Source organism: Crinia signifera, chromosome 6, assembly GCF_055691185.1.
Source record: "Crinia signifera chromosome 6, ASM5569118v1, whole genome shotgun sequence".
Lineage (NCBI taxonomy): Eukaryota > Metazoa > Chordata > Amphibia > Anura > Myobatrachidae > Crinia > Crinia signifera.
The window spans coordinates 203,013,786-203,034,618 of record NC_139222.1 but is presented as its reverse complement, the minus strand read 5'-3'; the positions used below and the strand labels follow the sequence as shown (position 1 = coordinate 203,034,618).

At 45.4% G+C, this 20,833-nt stretch overlaps 1 protein-coding gene across 5 annotated transcripts in view; it reads left to right on the top strand.

Annotated features, from left to right (window-relative positions):
- The window catches only part of TOM1L1 (target of myb1 like 1 membrane trafficking protein), a 163,014-nt gene that overhangs the window by 53,336 nt on the left and 88,845 nt on the right, over nucleotides 1-20,833 (top strand). For all 5 annotated transcript variants that reach the window (XM_083148655.1, XM_083148651.1, XM_083148650.1 and 2 more), the window contains exon 5: nucleotides 98-220. In XM_083148655.1, the coding sequence (XP_083004781.1) occupies nucleotides 98-220 (123 nt within the window). The remainder of the gene's footprint in view (nucleotides 1-97; nucleotides 221-20,833) is intronic.

Genomic DNA, 20,833 nt, shown 5'->3' with positions numbered 1-20,833 from the left:
ACATTTTAGAGAACCATTGTGATGTATCCTGTATAATAACAGTTGTCGGTAACACCAATTCTAAAAATGTTTTGTTTTTTTATGTATCATGTATAAGACCTGGGCCACAAGCACACAGGGGAATGTTGACTTGACTGAGGTCAAAGAGTTATATTTGGAGTTGATTAAGAAAGGAATTCAGTTCCCTTCATTGGATGAAACAACTATAGAGATGCAAAAGGTAATGACATGTTAGTTATGGAAATTATATAAGTATGATTGTGATTGCTGGTGAACTTCAGGATGAGATTCCACAGAAGTCTCAGCAAGTTCTCATATTTATGTGCACTAAGCAAAAAGTCTGCAGAGGGCAATTGCTGCTTACTGATGGAGGTCATACAGAGGCAGAACTCTGGGAAGCAATGGAGACATCTGCCACCGGGCCCCTGCTTTCAAGGGGGCACCTCTCCTCCCCTGCAAGTTTAAATCCATTAACTGAAAGCCAGCTATATCGCTTCTGTGGAGTTCTGAAATATATGTGCTCTCTCTCTCTCTCATATATATATATTTCGGTGGTCGGGATTCCGGCTTCGGTATCTCGACCGTCGGGATACCGACCGCTGGCATTTCATACTGAATCCGTAAAATAATATTTGTATAATTAATGTGGCAATCGTCCAAAGTTTATCATTCCTGGTGTATAATGATATAACGTACATCAAAGTAATAGCAGATGCAACAAAACTGTTGAATCAGATGTGTTATAATGGATTATACATTTTCTTAAGAGTTGAACAATGAACCATAGAAGTAATGAAGTTTTATTGTCAAAAGAACCCATTGTGCTACACGTTTTTTTCAAAAGTAGGTTACTTATAAGCAATCAAAATGAGGATCATAAATGTATTGCGTTTGTTTGGGAATGAACACAAATTGACTTTTACAATTGAATATAAGTGGCTCATCGTTATACTTGTAAACTTAGCATTGCGGTGATTGTTAGGGATGGATCGGTGCTGCATCTATAATGGGTGAGAGGTGTGCAGTGCATGCCAGAGGCACAACATCATGATGTCATGACTTTGCCCAGAGAGGGTGGGTTTTTACAAGCACCAGGATGTGCAGCACCACGTAGAGTACCTTGAGAATGGTCAGAACGGTGGTACAGACAGCAGGGTGCCTGTCTGTTTCCAGTCTGTAGCATCTACTGGATGCATTCTGGGGGGGGGACCGCCTGTCTAAGGGCCATAGGTCAAGGGAGCTGCCCACAGAGCAATGTACTCTGTGATGGCATGACTCAAACACCCCTAGTTACAGCTCAGGTGCATGCAGACTTGTGAGTTAAGAAGGCCCACTATGGCAGCCATGCACCCCACCCTAATGGCTCAGTCACCCTGCTCTGGCAAGATATGTACTTTGGGGGAGATCTAGGTAGAACTGCATTGCTCTTTGTTTCGTCTGTTTTCTATGTAGTAAATGAGGTTATTAATGGTTTATTTGCAGCCTGTATCAAATAATTTCATCCTGCACAGTGGGATGAATATGTAGAGCACAAACCTGCATTTGTAACTGCTGTGGCTCTAATATAGTAACAGAGAATTCTTCTGGCTCTTGAGCTGTTTTCATCCTTTTGAGAGCATTTTCTTTTTCACTTTCCACCGTTCCCCCCTGCAGAGGTTATCAGAAAGTTTCTTTTAATTAGAGCTCATTGAAGCAGGTAATTGTGCCTGTGTACTTGAATGTAATTAGATCCTGTTTATCTTGTTTGTCCAGCTTTTCTTTATATTATGTAATAAAGCAGCTTGTAAAGGCAATGTTTCCGTTAATAAATGTATTTGATCAGCCGGTGGGAATACTTGCTGATTCATGAATTATGCTGTTATAGTAGATTGTACAATTGTTATATTGTACAGTATATATATATATATATATATATATATATATATATATGTGTGTGTAAAATGAGAGAAATGAAGCGCACCAATCAGCAATAAATCAATGACATTTTTTACTTGACATACATAGGGTTATAAGTAGAAAGCTTGCCGTGTGGACAAAGCGGTATAGCCAGACCAGGCGCCGATAGTAAGCCGCAGGCAGTGATCAGTTGCAGACGGAGCGCATCAGGTACACAGCAGCCAGCCGGGAGCTTCCACAGATTGCAGCACGGACCAGACCAGGACGTCACCACGTCGGGAACAGGTAACCACGCCCAACGCTTTTCATCACAGCTACGGACTTCGAAGTCCGTAGCTGTGACGAAACACGTTGGGCGTGGTTACATGTTACCGACGTGGTGACGTCCTGGTCTGGTCCGTGTGGACAAACGGTATAGCCGGACCAGGCGCCGATGGTAAGCCGCAGGCAGTGATCAGTTGCAGACGGAGCGCATCAGGTACACAGCAGCCAGCCGGGAGCTTCCACAAATTGCAGCATGGACCAGACCAGGACGTCACCACGTCGGGAACAGGTAACCACGCCCAACGCTTTTCATCACAGCTACGGACTTCGAAGTCCTTAGCTGTGACGAAACACGTTGGGCGTGGTTACCTGTTCCCGACGTGGTGACGTCCTGGTCTGGTCCGTGTGGACAAAGCGGTATAGCCGGACCAGGCACCGATGGTAAGCCGCAGGCAGTGATCAGTTGCAGACGGAGCGCATAAGGTACACAGCAGCCAGCCGGGAGCTTCCACAGATTGCAGCACGGACCAGACCAGGATGTCACCACGTCGGGAACAGGTAAGCACGCCCAACACGTTTCATCACAGCTACGGACTTCGAAGTCTACATTGAGTGAGTATTGTACAAGGGAAGTCACATTAAAAGTTTACCCAGCGGCAACTGATTGTTCAGAGATATTTATTTTAACGTGTAAACAGATTGGCATACAGCTGAATTGTCAAGAGTATAACTGACTTTCTCCCCACCGGAAATCTTACAAACGTGCACGAAACGTAAAAACTACAGGAAAGTTAGGAAAGGTTTATCGGGATCGTCCAAACAGTGACTATTTCTATAATGTTATGATATTTCTATAATCTTATAAGTTATAGTTTCTTAGAGGAACCTTTTAAGAAAACTTGAATGCAATGGTTATTGCAGAAACCCGTACTGTGTTTGTGGACCATTAATTGTTTTACTATGAAAATTGTAGCAGTTTCATAAATGTGGTTACGGTAATTGAAAGCATTGTAACGGTGTTAAAATATATGTTGTTATCTCTTACTCTTAATATAAATATATTACCCTTCATAAAAGAATCTATTGACAAAACAAAGTGGTACATCATTGGAATTATACTTACCTAAGAAGTACATTAAAAAACTTGGCGTCCGCAAACAGGATACAAACAAGATGTTGGATACCCAGACTCCTGTATCAACTTCAGCCCGAAGATTATTACCCAAGTCACCCAGACAAAGAACAATGGCATCGCCAATCACAATGCTTCTTGAGAGCCAATCACTACTTTGGAGCCCCATGGCAGCCAACGTTTTCTGGGAGTACACGCACACCAGGTACAAGTAACTTTGTGGAGGAAGCACAGTAGCACACTCCATAGAACAAAAATTATAAAATACTAACCTTGCTGCTGCTACCCTACTGTACAGAAGCAACCAACTCCATTTATATCTCATAGTTAGACTTACCCATGAGAAGGAGAGAAGGATCAGTACAACCATATATATAGGTGTTTTCTTATAAAATTCAAAAAGGCTTATCATTGGCGATTTCTCATGTAGTAGTAGTAGTAGTAGTAGTATGTTTATTTATAAACTGGTACTGCCAACAGCTACCAGTAATATCCCCATTATACCAAACAACGGTACTCTTTACCTAGATGGGCGCCCGTCGCGGTCATCGCGGGTACATTTATGTCTGCCCGCAACGCGACCGACGCGATGCCCGCGATTTCCCATTGAAACCCATATGTTAAACATGGAAATTGTGTCGGTCACGTCGCGGCCGGCCATAAATGTACCCGCGATGCCCGCGACGCGATGCTCCCGATTTACCATAGGAATCAATGTTAAAAGGCGCGATGGACCCGATTTTACTGTTAAATGGCTCAATGGACCCGATTTGGCCATAGGAATCAATGTTAAATGGGCCACAGAGCCCATTAACCCTTAAATGTCCCCCCCAATTTTTAACGCCACCCCATGATCCACGCCAACCCGAAGCGTGGCGAGCGCAGCGAGCCCGCGAGGGGCGGCGGTACGCGTCCTCCGACCTTTTCATGCCCTACTATCCACTAGGGCATGGAGTGAGAATAGAATAGTGTGGCGAGCGCAGCGAGCCACCGAGCCCGAAGCGTGGCGAGCGCAGCGAGCCCCGCGAGGGGACGCGGATACCTTCACAGTTATACGCGTCCCCTCGCGGGCTTCACAGGTGTCCGTGGCGACGCCGACACCTGTGAAGCCCGCGAGGGGACGCGTCTACCTGTGAAGGTATCCGCGTCCCCTCGCGGGGCTCGCTGCGCTCGCCACGCTTCGGGCTCGGTGGCTCGCTGCGCTCGCCACACTATTCTATTCTCACTCCACGCCCTAGTGGATAGTAGGGCATGAAAAGGTCGGAGGACGCGTACCGCCGCCCCTCGCGGGCTCGCTGCGCTCGCCACGCTTTGGGTTGGCGTGGATCGTGGGGTGGCGTTAAAAATTGGGGGGGACATTTAAGGGTTAATTGTGCCTATTTGGGCTCTGTGGCCCATTTAACATTGATTCCTATGGCCAAATCGGGTCCATTGAGGCATTTAACAGTAAAATCGCGGTCAATCAGCCTTTTTAACATTGTTCCCTATGGGAAAATCGCGGTCATCGCGGTCATCGCGGCCATCCCGATTTACCCGCGATGCCCGCGATGACCGCGATTTTTACCCCCGACGCCCGCGATTTCAATCGCTGGCGCCCAACTAAGTAAAGAGTACCCAAACAACACTAGTTCTAGATCACCTCTGTTGTTTGGAAGACCTGTAGAATTTCTTAGCATAAGTTTGATATTTTACCATCCCGTTTAGTTGTTTAAATCATTACAGTATATTGTCTTTTCTAATACCTCTCCTTTCCTTTAACTAAAGGTGCTATACACTATGCGACTTCTCCATTCGGAGAAGTCACATCGGTACTTATGTAGTATCTGGGCTGCCGATTTTTTGATTGTATGCCTTAAGTTAAGGCATACAATCAGATGCGATGCGATGCGATATCGCATCGCATCGCATCGCATCCGATATCGGATGCGATGACCCGATTTTTCCATAGGAATCAATGTTAAAATGATTCCTATGGAAAAATGGGTCCTTTTCATACCCCTACTATCCAAGTGGGCATGGAGTTGGATATAAACCTGTGGCGAGCGTAGCGAGCCACCGAGCCCGAAGCGTGGCGAGCGAAGCGAGCCCCGCGAGGGGACGGTATTCGTCCCCTCGCGGGGCTCGCTTCGCTCGCCACGCTTCGGGCTCGGTGGCTCGCTACGCTCGCCACAGGTTTATATCCAACTCCATGCCCACTTGGATAGTAGGGGTATGAAAAGGACCCATTTTTCCCATTGAATTCCATGTTAAAATGGACTCAGTCCATTTTAACATTGATTCCTATGGAAAAATCGGGTCATCGCATCGCATCGCATCGAATCGCATGGTCGCATGCGATGCGATGCGATCTCCCGATCCGACCCGATTTAGAAATCGGCAGCCCAGATACTACATAAGTACCGTCACATCCAATCCCATTTTAGCCGCCTGGGACCCTCGCGGTCTTCATGATCGCATGCGATACATTGCATGCGGTACTTCTGCATGTGATGTGTTGCATGCAATCCCAGCTCCCCACTGCCAGGAGGAGGACCGGTTTCAAGATCATATGTGCAGCACATATAATCTCCCGCTCTGATCCGATGCACACGGGACAGGGCATACACTTATTTATTTATATATTTTTTATAGCGCAGCAGATTCCATTGTGCTTTACAATTGTATAGAGTGATAGCACAAACTGGGTAACAACAGACATTGGGCAAGATGCTCTAACATATGCCGCCCTACATTGCTCCCCTTCGCAGGACTTGCATATGCTCTAACAAATGCGATTATTAAAATACAAGGGACAGCTCTTGTGATAAGAGCTGTCTCTTGCACTGTAGCTCTGGTGATGGACTTCCAGGTCTGAGACCTAGGAGTCCCTCTACGCATACGCAGAGCACCTGGGCTGGCCACGGGGCATGCTGGGAGGGATCCGTGACGGATCCCTCACACAGCGTACCTCCGTGACGGATCCCTCACACAGCTCTGCGATAAGAAGCCCCTAGGCTTCTGCAGGGAATTCCCACCCAGTTACAGTACTTCTGTAAAATCTCCACCATCATAGCTGCAGTCTCTCAATTGAGGTGCAGCACATGCCAACTGTGTGGCTGATTCAAAGAATAAAGTAGAATGCACAGCAGCTGCATCCTTGTACACAGTATTGGATCAGTTATTCAGAATGGCCAAGTTTTTCATGCTATTGGGGCCAGGAAAGCTGAAAGCAAGGACATAGCCATTGGCATTAGCGCACCCAAAAAAAAAAACAGGGGGCCAACAGTCTCCTGGTGTTTTTTAAACACTGCCTCCTCCATAGGCCCCAAATGTCTGCAATATTTGACTTAGTGTCCACAGAGACCATCATTGCAAATGCAGATCTACACATGCACAGTACAGATCCTACATAAACCCAGAACTGCAAACCAATGCTGATCAAGCCCAGAGCTGACCTCACACGCCCTCAACTGAAAACACCTGGGCACGCCTGCATTTTCCCTGACACTCCCATAAAATGTCCGACTTCCTGTCAATCTACGGCTAGCAATCAGAAAAAAACGCTTATTTTTTTTCGCTACATGCGTGCTACGATCTGTGCGCATGCACAGATGACCAAAATAGTAGGGCTGCGATCAGGGCTGGATAACCCCCACTGTTGGATTTGCATAGATTTCTTAATCTGGTCCTGTATACTGTATACCTGTATATTTAGCAGTAAGGATTCTTTATTCACTTAAATGTTAATAAGTACTGATGGGACACAGGCCACAATATGAGACTGTTCCTGCAATCAGGAAAAAGTAAAGTGAGTACATCCACAATCTAAATTCCACCTACAAACCCCCTTGTGGCTACTGTGCAAGAACGTATTTTCAGCGGCACGTGTGCAGTATCAATCACAATGCATAGTGTTACCTTCTACAGCTTACCCAGGAGAGTTTGCAGGGTGCCTCTCCAGCAGGACTACCCCATTGCAGTCAATGTGCTAGTCTTAACTTGGAATTAGCTCACTCTGCTTCCTGTTAAATACCTTCCTCATTGAAAATTTTGGGGGCCACTGTTGCTGGGGTTGGCTGATAGAAAGCAGGATATTTCCCCAAAATATCTCCTGCTTTCTGTACTTGTATATTTAAGCCAGGATACTTAATCAAATGAATGTGCTATATGTAGTACATTCTAAATCCCATCATGAGATAAAATAACTACTGGTATATCTTCTTAATATAACCTATTCTTGGCCACCAAAGGGTTGGCTATTAATTGTTGTCAGGAGCCAGACATGGAAGCTAAGAACCCCCTTGACATGTGGGTCCAAGTCACCTTGCAGTGCACAGGTTTTTGAAGAAATAGTTTTCAGAATGGGCGTGGCCATGCACCTATACTTGGCCATGCAAGGCCCATTTTGATCTTGGTTGCTCTGATATTACTGTAATTAAATAAATTAAATATCTTGCATACCCTCCTGGAATGGCCCACTTGCTGGTTAGATCCCCCCTTCCCCACTGGTTCTATTACCGCTAATTGTGGGTCTGCGGAGAAAGGGCTGGGTTAAAATGACGCTATAGTGGCATTTTGCATCATTTAAGCCCCGCCCCCTCTCCACGGTCTGTGAATCATGGAGTGTTTGGCATGGAGCCAAGCGATTTCAGCCTTGCCCCTGCCCCTTTGATGTGTTGCTTCTCCAGGCTTCTCCCAGAGAGGTGAAAATCAAAGTAGGCAAGTATGGTGTATAGTCTCTTAACTTTATCTGCATTTTCCTTTGTACTGCATTCACCTCATGTAAACCCTTTTATCAATTTCAGATAACATGCCATTTCGGTATTTCCCTCTTAAAAAACCTCTTATATATTTAATAAAAAAAATCTAGTTTATTGATGTCCAACACTTCACTGCAACTCTGAAATCCTTTCTCCCACTCATGTAGAGCATAACAACAGCACATATTAACCAACTACATCTAGTCTAGGTCAAGTAGCCCCTGGAAGTAACTGGTTCCTTTTCACAAAAAAGGCTTCCAGTCTGAACATTAGCCGATGAATTTGTACTTTGCTGTTGATTTACTTTCTCTAAATATATTCTCAGTAGTTACTCAAATGCTTATAAGAACACATTTATCTAAACAAGCAGAACACTATACCCTCTTGTATATTTACCTGCCCCAGGACCAGATAAGGGGCCAGATTCTCTAAGCTTCAAAAGTGATAAAATGGAGAGTGATAAACCAACCAATCAGCTCCTGTCTGACATTTTACAAACACAGTCTGTGACATGGCAGGTAGGAGCTGATTGGCTGGCTGTTTATCGCTCTCCATTTTATCACTTTTGAAGCTGAGAGAATCTGGCCCTAATAATGGGGCGCATGGAGCTGCAGCTCCAGACCTATACATAAATTTAGGCCCACTACCATAATAGCATGACAGACACCAGCTGGCCACATGGTTGGCCATAAATCTATAGTATTACAATTGCATTCCTACTCTACATATTAATGCAATTTTATATATTTAGGGAGACACTGGGGTGCAAAGTTTATGGGTTCTACATGCCTACATGACATTGACCTCACCTTCTCTACTTCTCAGTAGGCCTCTGATCATTTCAGCTCCAGGCCCATTAGGCCCTTAATCCGGCCCTTGCCTGCGTCCATCTTGTTCACCTGTTCACCTGTTCACCCGTTCACCCATACTCATTACTGCCTTTATGTTGTATAAGTAGCCCTACCTAGGGGGGTATTCAATCCCAGGTCACAACTGTCGATCCGTCCCGACAGCCGTGACCCTGGCCCGTTTTAATTTTGCTGGATCGCATATTGACAGGTGGAATTCAATGTCCTGTCTGGGGATCAGCGAAAAGGGGCATGTCTGCGTAAACGCCAGCGGATTGATGAGATTCGGGCGTGATCGCGACAATTCAGGCTCGACAGCTTTGGATAGGCACCCGGCGCTGTTTCTCCTGTCGGAAATAGCAGCGGGGATTGAATACCTCCTTAAGTATCCTATATATAACCCTAGACTTTTTGTTGCATTTATGCTTTAATGCTTCCACAATGTCTGTTTCCATTCCAATATGTCTGTTTATGTTTTGCTTGTTTTGTCTGAAGTACTGTGTTATTGCAGAAATTTTCCTCTCCATTGATTGTCATTGCTAAATTATGTGATGCTTAATAATTTAACAATAACAGTAACAGTAATAATCTCTTTTGTATATTAATCCTTGAAGTTTCATTGGTACCTTCAAGAATAGTTTTTAATTCAACAGTACAGAAACTTTAAATACACTATAGACACCCAGAGCGAAATGTAATTACAGTAGGTGCAAAAATGTCCAAAATCACAAGATTTTCTCAAAATCACACTCTACCGGACGTTTTGCCGTGACCAAAAAAAAGCCCTTCAAAAATCACATTCAGGTGTTTTCTCATAGAAAATATCAAAACTGCAAATGTAAATGGGTGTGGTTTTTCCAATCGTACCCTAAACATGACCAAAAATTGCAAGAAAAATAGACCAGGTCCAGGCTGGTGAGTTTGGCAGAACCATGCACAGATAAGTCAGATATAAAAAAATGGTGTGGGGTCCACCCCTCCCAAGCATAATCAGCCCTGGAATCATTGAGCCAGTCCTGGTTTCCAAAAATGGGGAGGGGGAGGGGGGGTGGAAGTGATGGTATCCCCCTGTATTTAAGAAAACAGCACTGGGCTACTGGACCAGTCCTGGTTCCAAAATACAGGGGACAAAAAGAGTAGGGGGTCCCCTGTATTTTGGAATCTGCATTGGGTTCCAGCTAATAATTTGGATAACCATTAGGGCCCATTGATAAATATATACACTAAATATTGCTAGTGCATGCAGTGTACCAGATTAACAACAACAGTGCCTTGTCTTGTGCAGTATAATGTAACATATGTACAGTATAATGTATAATTCAAGTGCATTGTGTGGAACCAGATCCCTAGTAGGTAGGGTTGCCACCTCTCCCGGATTTCCTGGATTCTCCTGGATTTTGTGGCAACCCTCCAGGAGGATTTTCCAGTGAGTTAAAAAGCCTCCACACCCTCCCACTGTGGGCCTGCCGCTGCCAGAAGCCAGGGAAGCAGCAGCACCATGTGTAGACTGTGCTGTACGCACAGCCAGTACCTGGCCTGACCGCCCCCGCAGCAGGTAAATGTGCTTGGAGATCCGGGGGCGCTGGGGCCCCGTTGCTGCTGCCGGTTGTGTCTCTGCTGCTGTTGCTTACTGTCCAGGCTCAAGTTCCCGAGGGAACTGATCAGCCGTTCTGCCATCCCGCATGTACTGCTGCTGCTGGGTGCGGCATAGCGGGGTGAGGAGGGACGCGGGGAAGATACTGTGCCTATGGGCCATTTATACATTTTCCCCATATTTTAAATGATGTGTGGTCTGTCCCATCAGACGCATCCACATGCAATATACAGTACATGCCATCAGACCCCTCAATATGGCTCTGACAGGCAGGGCCAGTGCAATGCACCGGAGCGCCCCAGGCGGGGAGGGGGCACCCCGGCGCTCACTCGCCCCGGTGCTGGCCGCTCACCCACTCCATGCCGCGGCCGCTTCGCATCACATCCCCCTGCGGCCGATGCACGGGGGGTGATGCGATACGGTCGTTACTTAGGGGGTGGTAGAGGAGGCTTGTGTAGGATTGCCCCCCGGCGCGATGCGCCGCTGTAAGGCACCACTTGGGGGGGTTGGGCGGGTGGGGGATTGATGCGGCGGCCGCCGTGTCACTGGGAGCGGGGGGGGGAGTAACAGCTACTCACCTCCATCCAGTGGTGTCCCGGCTCCCAACTACCACCCTCCAGTGGCCGGGGCCCTAGGCAAATGCATAGAGCTGCCTAGTGGTGGCGCCAGCCCTGCTTACAGGAGACGGCTCCACTTGTGCCAGGCTTGTGGGCAGTGGTCAGTGGTTATAGACAACACCGATGTCAATACACAGGTGGCAGGGCAGCGTTTCTCCCTGGTTGGTAGGTGGCGCTGTATTAGAGACCACGCCTATTTTTCTGAAGAGGCCACGGCCATTTAACGGGGTCACGCCGCTTTCTGGGGGCACACGCGCCTTCGGCATGCTCGTGAGGGTGGGGGGGAATGCAATCTCCAGGAATCAATGATGTGGGAGGTGGAAACCTTGGAGGAGGTGGGTCCATAGGCAGTGGGACCCATCGGGGATTTCCCCTGTACCCCTATGGGCCAGTCCATCCCTGCAGACACCAACACTGATTTCTATCAGTTAAAGAGTAGAATCACTAATAATCTAGAAATGTTATTAGAAGCACTTCCTTATAATCCTTACCAAGCCCTGAGGATGAAGTCACTTCTATTCAGGCTCCTCAAGTCATGCTACCTTATCACACTGGAGATGCATTGAGCATATTAACTAATATATAATTACTGTATAATAAAGCCCTAAGTAGTTGTCCAAAGCGTCCAATGAACTCCCAACTGTCATTTAACCCCTTCCTGACACAGCATGTTTTTGCCTTCCTGACAGAGCCCTTTTTTTCAAATCTGACATGTATCACTTAAGTGGGGATAACTTTTTTTTGCTTTTACTTATCCCAGTGATTTTGAGATTGTTTTCTCGTGACACATTGTACTTCAAATTAGTGGTAAATTTGGGTCGATACAGTCTGTTTTTTTTTTTGAAAAATACCAAAATGTCGTAAAAAAAATGGAAAATTTAGCAATTTGCAAAATGTTAAATTTTCTGCTTGTGAGACAAATAATCATACCACTCAAAATAGTTAATAACTAACATAGACCATATGTCTACTTTATGTTTCCATCATTATTTCAACTTCCTTTTAATTTTTTTGGACACTAGGAGGCTTACAATATGAATAGCAAATTCTCAAATTTTCAAGAAAATTTCAAACACTGATTTTTTTAGGGACCAGTTCAGTTCTGATGTGACTTTGAGGGACTTGTATGTGAGACACCCCCATAAATGATGCCATTTCAAAAACTGCACCCCTCACAGTATTCAAAACAGCATTTTGGAAGTTTGTTAACCCTTTAGGTGTTTCGCAGGAATTAAAACAAAGTGTAGGTGAAATTTCAAAATTTCATTTTTTTTGCAGATTTGCAATTTTAATACATTTTTCTAAGGAACACCGTAGATTTTACTAGAGAAATGTGACTAAAAATTGATTCCCCCAATTCTTTTGTTTTCATAAATATCCTATATGTGGCCCTAGTGTGCACGTTGACCAAACTACAGGCTTCATAATAGAAGGAGCACCTACTTGATTTTGGAGCCTCCTTTTTATGAGATTATTTTTTAGGCACCATGTAGGTTTCTAGGCACCATAAGATGCTAAAATTTAGGAACCCCCCCACAAGTGACCCCATTTTGCAAATTACACCCCTCAGGGAATTCATCTAGGGGTATAGTGTACATTTCAAACCCCCAGGGGTTTCACCAATTGTGGTACAACTGGGCAGTGAAAATGAAAAATTAAATTTTTTACACAAAAATGCAGTTCTGGCTCAAAATTTTTCATTTTCACAAGGAATGAAGGAGACAAAGCACCCCAAAATCTGTGCCCCAATTTCTCCCGAGTACGGCAATGCCTCACATGTGACCAAAAAATACCATTTGGGTGCATGGCAGGACTCAGAAGGGAAGGAGTGATTTTGGGATTTTGCAGCTCAGATTCTGGTGGAATGTTGGTGGGTGCTATGTCGCATTAGCAAGACCCCCCAAGCACCAATACAGTGGAACCCCCCCACAAGTGACCCCATTTTGCAAACTACACCCCTCAGGGAATTCATCTAGGGGTATAGTGTACATTTCATACCCCCAGGGGTTTCACCAATTTTGATACAACTGGGCTGTGCAAATGAAAAATTACATTTTTTACACAAAAATGCAGTTCTGGCTCAAAATTTTTCATTTTCACAAGGAATGAAGGAGACAAAGCACCTCAAAATCTGTGCCCCAATTTCTCCCGAGTACGGCAATGCCTCACATGTGACCAAAAAATACCATTTGGGTGCATGGCAGGACTCAGAAGGGAAGGAGTGATTTTGGGATTTTGCAGCTCAGATTCTGGTGGAATGTTGGTGGGTGCTATGTCGCATTAGCAAGACCCCCCAAGCACCAACACAGTGGAACCCCAGCACAAGTGACCCCATTTTGCAAACTACACCCCTCAGGGAAATAATCTAGGGGTATAGTGTACATTTCATACCCCCAGGGGTTTCACCAATTTTGATACAACTGGGCTGTGCAAATGAAAAATTACATTTTTTACACAAAAATGCAGTTCTGGCTCAAAATTTTTCATTTTCACAAGGAATGAAGGAGACAAAGCACCTCAAAATCTGTGCCCCAATTTCTCCCGAGTACGGCAATGCCTCACATGTGACCAAAAAATACCATTTGGGTGCATGGCAGGACTCAGAAGGGAAGGAGTGATTTTGGGATTTTGCAGCTCAGATTCTGGTGGAATGTTGGTGGGTGCTATGTCGCATTAGCAAGACCCCCCAAGCACCAATACAGTGGAACCCCCCCACAAGTGACCCCATTTTGCAAACTACACCCCTCAGGGAATTCATCTAGGGGTATAGTGTACATTTCATACCCCCAGGGGTTTCACCAATTTTGATACTGGGCTGTGCAAATGAAAAATTACATTTTCTACACAAAAATGCAGTTCTGGCTCAAAATTTTTCATTTTCACAAGGAATGAAGGAGACAAAGCACCCCAAAATCTGTGCCCCAATTTCTCCCGAGTACGGCAATGCCTCATGTGTGACCAAAAAGTGGCAGGACTCAGAAGGGAAGGAGTGATATTTGGATTTTGCAGCACAAATTCTGGTGGAATGTTGGTGGGTGCTATGTCGCATTAGCAAGACCCCCAAAGCACCAATACAGTGGAACCCCCCCACAAGTGACCCCATTTTGCAAACTACACCCCTCAGGGAATTCATCTAGGGGTATAGTGTACATTTCAAACCCCCAGGGGTTTCACCAATTTTGATACAACTGGGCAGTGAAAATGAAAAATTAAATTTTTTTTTACACAAAAATGCAGTTCTGGCTCAAAAGTTTTCATTTTCAAAAGGTATGTTGGAGAAAAAGCACCCCGAAATCTGTGCCCCAATTTCTCCCGAGTACGGCAATGCCTCACATGTGACCAAAAAATACCAGTTGGGTGCATGGCAGGACTCAGAAGGGAAGGAGTGATTTTTGGATTTTGCGGCTCAGATTCTGGTGGAATGAATGGTGGGTGCTATGTGGCATTAGCAAGACCCCCGAAGCACGGTGAAATTATGAACCTAATAATCCATAGATGTGTGGTATATTTTAAAACACTCCTTTATACATAGGCCGGGTTTGTCGGGGCAAGTGTCACACTGGAAAATAGTTTGCTTTCTTATTCCCTTTTTATCGCAAACTTTGCACCTTTTTTGTGTCCTGCCCTTTTTTCCAGTGGAGGGGATTTCATCAGGAAAATGCTGCCCTGGTACAATACAAGGGCCAGTACTAGAAGTACTGGGGCCCTCTGCCTGCTGGTTCCCAAATATTAGGCCCTTTATGACTTCCTCTTGAAAGTGCATAAATGTCCCCCTCTGGCCGGTAGAACGGAATAGCACGTAAGCGTTATACAGTGCCATCTGGATGATATACACGGCCAGCTTCTTGTACCAGATTTTTGTTTTCCGCAGGGCACTGTACGGCTTCAGTACCTGATCTGAAAGATCCACTCCGCCCATGTACCTATTGTAATCCAGGATACAATTAGGTTTTGAGGTGTGGGTACTGGTACCTCGTACAGGGACGGAGGTGGTACTGTCTCCGTGAATTGTTGTCAGTATAAGGACATCCCTCTTGTCCTTATATTTGACCAACAACATATTTTCGGTGCATATTCCCCTGCTTTCACCCCTTCTCATTACTTGGGCAATGTGCGTTTTTGGGAGGCCTCTTTGGTTCTTGCGCACAGTACCACAAGCTGCTGTACCTCTTGAACCAAGGGCCTTAAACAGGTGGATGCTAGTGTAAAAGTTATCCACATAGAGGTGATAACCTTTATCCAGGAAGGGGTGCACTAAATCCCAGACAATTTTTCCACTAACACCTACGAGGGAGGGGGGGGCATTCTGGCGGTTCAATTCTTGAATCCTTCCCTTCATATACCCTAAACATGTGGGTGTACCCTGAGGTGCTTTCACACAGCTTATACATTTTTATGCCATACCTTGCCCTCTTACTGGGAAGGTACTGGCGGAATTTAACCCTTCCTTTAAAATGTATAAGGGACTCGTCAATACAAATAAATTTTTCAGGGATGTACATCTCTGCAAATTTGGCACTGAAATGATCAATGACCGGCCTGACTTTGAATAGCCGGTCAAAGGTGGGATCATCTCTGGGTGGGCACTGTGCATTATCGTTGTAATGCAAAAATTTAAGGATCATCTCAAAACGAGCCCGAGTCATGGCCATACGGTAAAATGGGGTGCTGTACAGAACATCTGTACTCCAATATTGCCTAATTTCTGGCTTTTTTACTATGCCCATATGAAACACCAGACCCCAAAATGTCATCATCTCTACTGCATCTACAGGGGTCCACCTAGCAAATGATGACGTGGGGTTTTGAGCAATAAACTGCTGGGCATATAAATTAGTTTGGTCCACCATTAAATTTATAAAATCATCAGAGAAAAATAATTTGAAAAAGTAAATTTCTCTGAGACCTGTGGAATCAAATTGGATTCCTGGCATGGCCAAACAAAAACTCAGGAACCTGGGGCTCAAAATTGTCTGGTGGTGGGGTCCATACGAGATCAATTATTGGGGGGGGGGTCTCAGCTGCTCTACGGGGGCGTCTTTGAGGGGGTCCCTCATCACCAGAGGAGGAAGAGGAGCTTAAGACGAATCCTTCAAATTCCCCGCTTGCCTCACTGGCTGTGTCAGAGTCAGAGGCAAGCATGGCATATGCCTCCTCCGCTGAATACATTCTTCTGGATGACTGGGATGACATTTGGGATGACATTTGGGATGACATTTGGGATGCCATTTTTATTTTTGTGTTACTGGTAGTGAAATGTTTCAACACGTGTATAGTGTAGGGGGGGGTACAAACTTTATTTCAACCCGGGGGGTATGTAGTGTGTAGTGTGTATGTAGTGCAGAAAAAAAAATACTTTATACAGGAATTTGATCCCAATAAAAAAAAAAAATTGAAGGGGTTAAAAAAAAAAATTGAAGGGGTAAAAAAAAAAAAAAAAAAAAGGTCCTGCGCCAAAAATTGAGCACAGATGTTGGTCAGTAATGTCCGTCACTGAACAGCGCTCAAAGGCAACAGGAATTTGATAAAAAAAAAAAAAAATAGATCAACCCTGTGCCGAAAAAGCTGATCAGTGATGTACGTCACTGATCAGCGCACAGTGGCCACAGGTCACCCACAAAATCACAGTGTGTGTTAAAAAAAAATAAAAAAAAGACCCCACAGCACCCTCAAAAAAAAAAAGGTGATCAGTGATGCGACACTGATTACCAGTGAGGGGCAGCAGGTGCACAACCTTTGGTGCAACTGACAGTGCAACTGGCAGCAACTGACAGGTATATATAAAAAAAAAAAACCTCAGCACCCCCAAAAAGTTGCTGATCACCTCAGATATAGTGATCAGCACAAAAGGCGGGGGCAGCAGACACAAAATATAGCACTCTCTATCACTCTCTGTCACTATCTCTCTATCTCTCACTATCTATCACTCTATGGGCAGTATTCAATGAAAAAGTTCTCCGTGCATGGAGAGCGTTTTATTTCGCTCTCCATGCACTCTCCGTGTTCCGGAGGGCTCTCTGCCACTCCTGCTCCCTCTATTCAATGTGGCTGATGCTCTCCGCCACTCGCGGAGAGTCTTAACCCCTGCAGGGAGCAGGGAGCTTTCAGGGAGCCGGAAGCAGCCAGAGAGATTAAAGTCTCCCTGGCTGCTCCAGAGGACTGTGGAGGGGAGGGGGGCTCTCCAGGACCCAGGCTGCACCCCCCTATAGCCAGCGGGGGACCCAGTATTCACTGCACCCGTTTGTGCATAGTTACGTTCGGGTGCAGTGAATATATGAATATCTAATGAGCGGCTCGAGCGCTCCGGCCCCCTGCTGGCTGCACTGTGTAAAAAAAAAAAAAAAAAATTTTTTAAATATTTTTTTTAAAATTAAATATATATTCATGTGCTATAAGCACATTAATAAAAATAACATGCCCCTTCACAGAAAAAAAAAAACTGATTTTTTGACACCAAAATTTCTTAAAAAAACCTTTTAGTTAAAAAGTTCACATTCCAGCTCTCCATCAAAAGATGGAGAATTGCTACACAGAGAGACACGGAGAAAGTCACTTAGAAAGACGGAGAACATTTCACATTGAATAGGGTTGCTCGCTTTTGGAGAGCAAAATGCTCCGTCCAAGGCGAACAAAGCACAAGTTCTCCACAAAACACGGAGAACTTTTCTCATTGAATACTGCCCTATGACACTGCAGCAGCAGCACTGACAGTTATATATATGAAAAATAACCCCTGCACCCCCAAAAAGTTGCTGGGGGTGCACAAAAGGGGGGCAGCAGACACAAAATATAGCAGTCTCTATCACTCTCTGTCACTATCTCTCTCTATCTCTCTATCTCTCTATCTCTCACTATCTATCACTCTATGACACTGCAGCAGCAGCACTGACAGGTATATATATATATAAAAAAAAAAACCTGCGCCCCCAAAAAGTTGCTGATCAGTTAATTTATACTGATCAGCACAAAAGGGGGGGCAGCAGTCAGTTATATAAAAAATATATAGCACAATCTGTCACTATCTCTCTATCTCTCTCTATCTCTCTCTATCTCTCTCTATCTCTCTATCTCTAACTCTATCACACTGCAGCAGCACAAAATATAGCACTCTCTGTCACTAGCCCTCTCTATCTCTCTCTATCTCTCTCTCTCTATCTCTCTATCTATAACTCGATGACACTGCAGCAGCACAACACAGCACAACACAGCACAGGAAGTCACAAGAAGTAGCAAGATCCAGGCAGTGATCAGGTAAGTATTTTGCAAGGTTCAGGTCAGTATACTGCGGCAGCTAGGCACGGTGACCGCACTGCACGCAATTCCAGACCGGAATGGCGTCTGCAGTGCAGTCACCGTTAGTTTAAACCCCCCTCCATGGCTGTGATTGGTTCGTCGGTCCGACGAACCAATCACGGCCTTTGGGGGCGGGCGGGGTGAGGTGGGGTGACACCAGTGTCACCCTTACACCCCGCGGTGATTGGTGCTGTACTTTACAGCACCAATCACCTCCGATCCCTGTGTCACCGGCGAACGTTATTCGCCGGTGACACAGAAAACGCTGTGAATGGCTGTTCACACTGAACAGCCAATCACAGCGATCGCCGACGGGGGGGCGGCATCGCAGCCCCCCCTGGGCATGCAGGGACATGTCTGCTGTCAGGGACAGCAGACATGTTTAAACTGTCACCGCGTCTATAGACGCGGTGGCAGTTAAATGGCATGACGTACATTTATGCCATGTGTCGGGAAGTACTTCCCGACCATGACGTAAATGTACGTCAAATGTCGGGAAGGGGTTAAAAGACTGTACTAAATAAATGACAGTTGCTTTGGGCAGCCTGTCCATTTTATCTATCTCCCAGGCTGGTTGCATCTTCCCCTGTCTCACATCTTGTTTACCCTCCCTGATTCACCAGTATCTTTCTTTGTTATTCCAAACACTTTTATTTCTCCAATACAGAACTCAATGCTCATTAGTTAGATTAAAGCTAGGCTTACACTAGACGATAATCATTACCATTTTGGCAGGTCAGAATGATCAAATCTAAATATCATCCATTGTATACACTTTGTGACGCTGACAATGCGTGCTCCTGTGCATCGTCAGTAATATACACCATCGGCCCTGCAGCAGGACAGACAGGAGACCTGTTTAGCAGGGCTTAAATTAACCAATAACTCCCCCACTCCTCCAACCCATTCCACCCATCACTCATCACGTGTGGCATCTGCAAGTTTTGCTGTCAGGAGGTACAATGCACAATGGTGCAGGGTACACACATTGGTAAGTGTGTACTGAGCTTTAGGGGAATATTTATTAAAGCTTGGTGAAAGATAAAGGGGAGAGAGATAAACTACTCACCAATCAGCTCCTAACTGTTTTATTAAAAGATTAAATTGAAAAATGACAGAGGCTGATTGGTTGGTACTTAAGGGTCTATATCAGGCATGTCCAAACTATGGCCCTCCAGCTGTTGTGAAACTACAAGTCCCATCATGCCTTGCCATAGTTTAGCTATTAAGGAATGCTAAAACTATGGCAAGGCATGCTGGGATGTGTAGTTTAACAGCTTGGCCAAAGTTTGGACATGCCTGGTCTATATACTAAACCTTGGATTGAGATGACGTGGATCAAAATAAAGGGGGATACTCAGACTTCATTACATGGCTGTGAATTTGGGAAACAGCCATTAAGTCACCAGCAAGTTTCTAGACAGTCATTAGGTCGACACCATTAGGTCAACATGCATTTAGGTCGACATGTGTCTAGATCAACATGCCGGAAGGTCGACATGGGTTAGGTCGACAGGGTCATTAGGTCGACATGGGGTTTTTCACTGTTATTTGAAACATGTGCCGACAGGCGGTATTTCATGCCCTACCATCCATTAGGGCATGGTGGGAGAATAAAATAGTGTGCCAAGCGTAACGAGGCACCGATCCCGAAGCATCGCGAGCACAGCGGTGCACTTTAACCTGTGTCCATGTCGACATTCGGGTAAAAAAAGGTGAAAAACCCGATGTCGACCTTTTGACTGTCGACCTAACCCATATCGACCTAATGACCCTGTCGACCTAACCCATGTCAAACAAGACTCATGTCGACCCTCCTGCATGTTGACCTAAATGCATGTCGACCTAAAGGTGTAGACCGAATGACTGTCTAACAACTTGCTGGTGAGCAACTGATCCACACTCGTGAAATCACAGGCCAGGCAATTATCAATCAACTAGGCATGTATACGGCTTGCAGCTTCACGCAATTATTGTACATTTACTCATTGTAGAATCAGTTCAAAGCATTTCTAATCCTCAGTAGTTACTGTGGACGACAAAACATTTTTTCCTATGCAATTTTTGGTACTTGTTTCCTAGCACGGCCACAACGATCATGATCGTGGTCATCGGGTGTAAAATCGTGGGCATCGCGGCCAGACGCGATGCCCGCGATTTCCCCATAGAGAACAATATTAAATGCCTCAATTTACCCGCGATGACCACGATTTCCCATAGGAAACAATGTGAAATGGCTCAATTTAACCAAATTATCATAGGAACAATGGTAAATGGCCCAAAAACACCCCTGAACATTGAAATGTCCCCCCAAAAGTAGTTTACGCCACCCCGCGATCAACGTGAACCCGAAGCGTGGCGAGCGCAGCGAGCCCGCGAGGGGCGGCGGTACGCGTCCTCCGACCTTTTCATACCCCCACTATCCACGTCGGCGTGGAGTTGAGAATAGA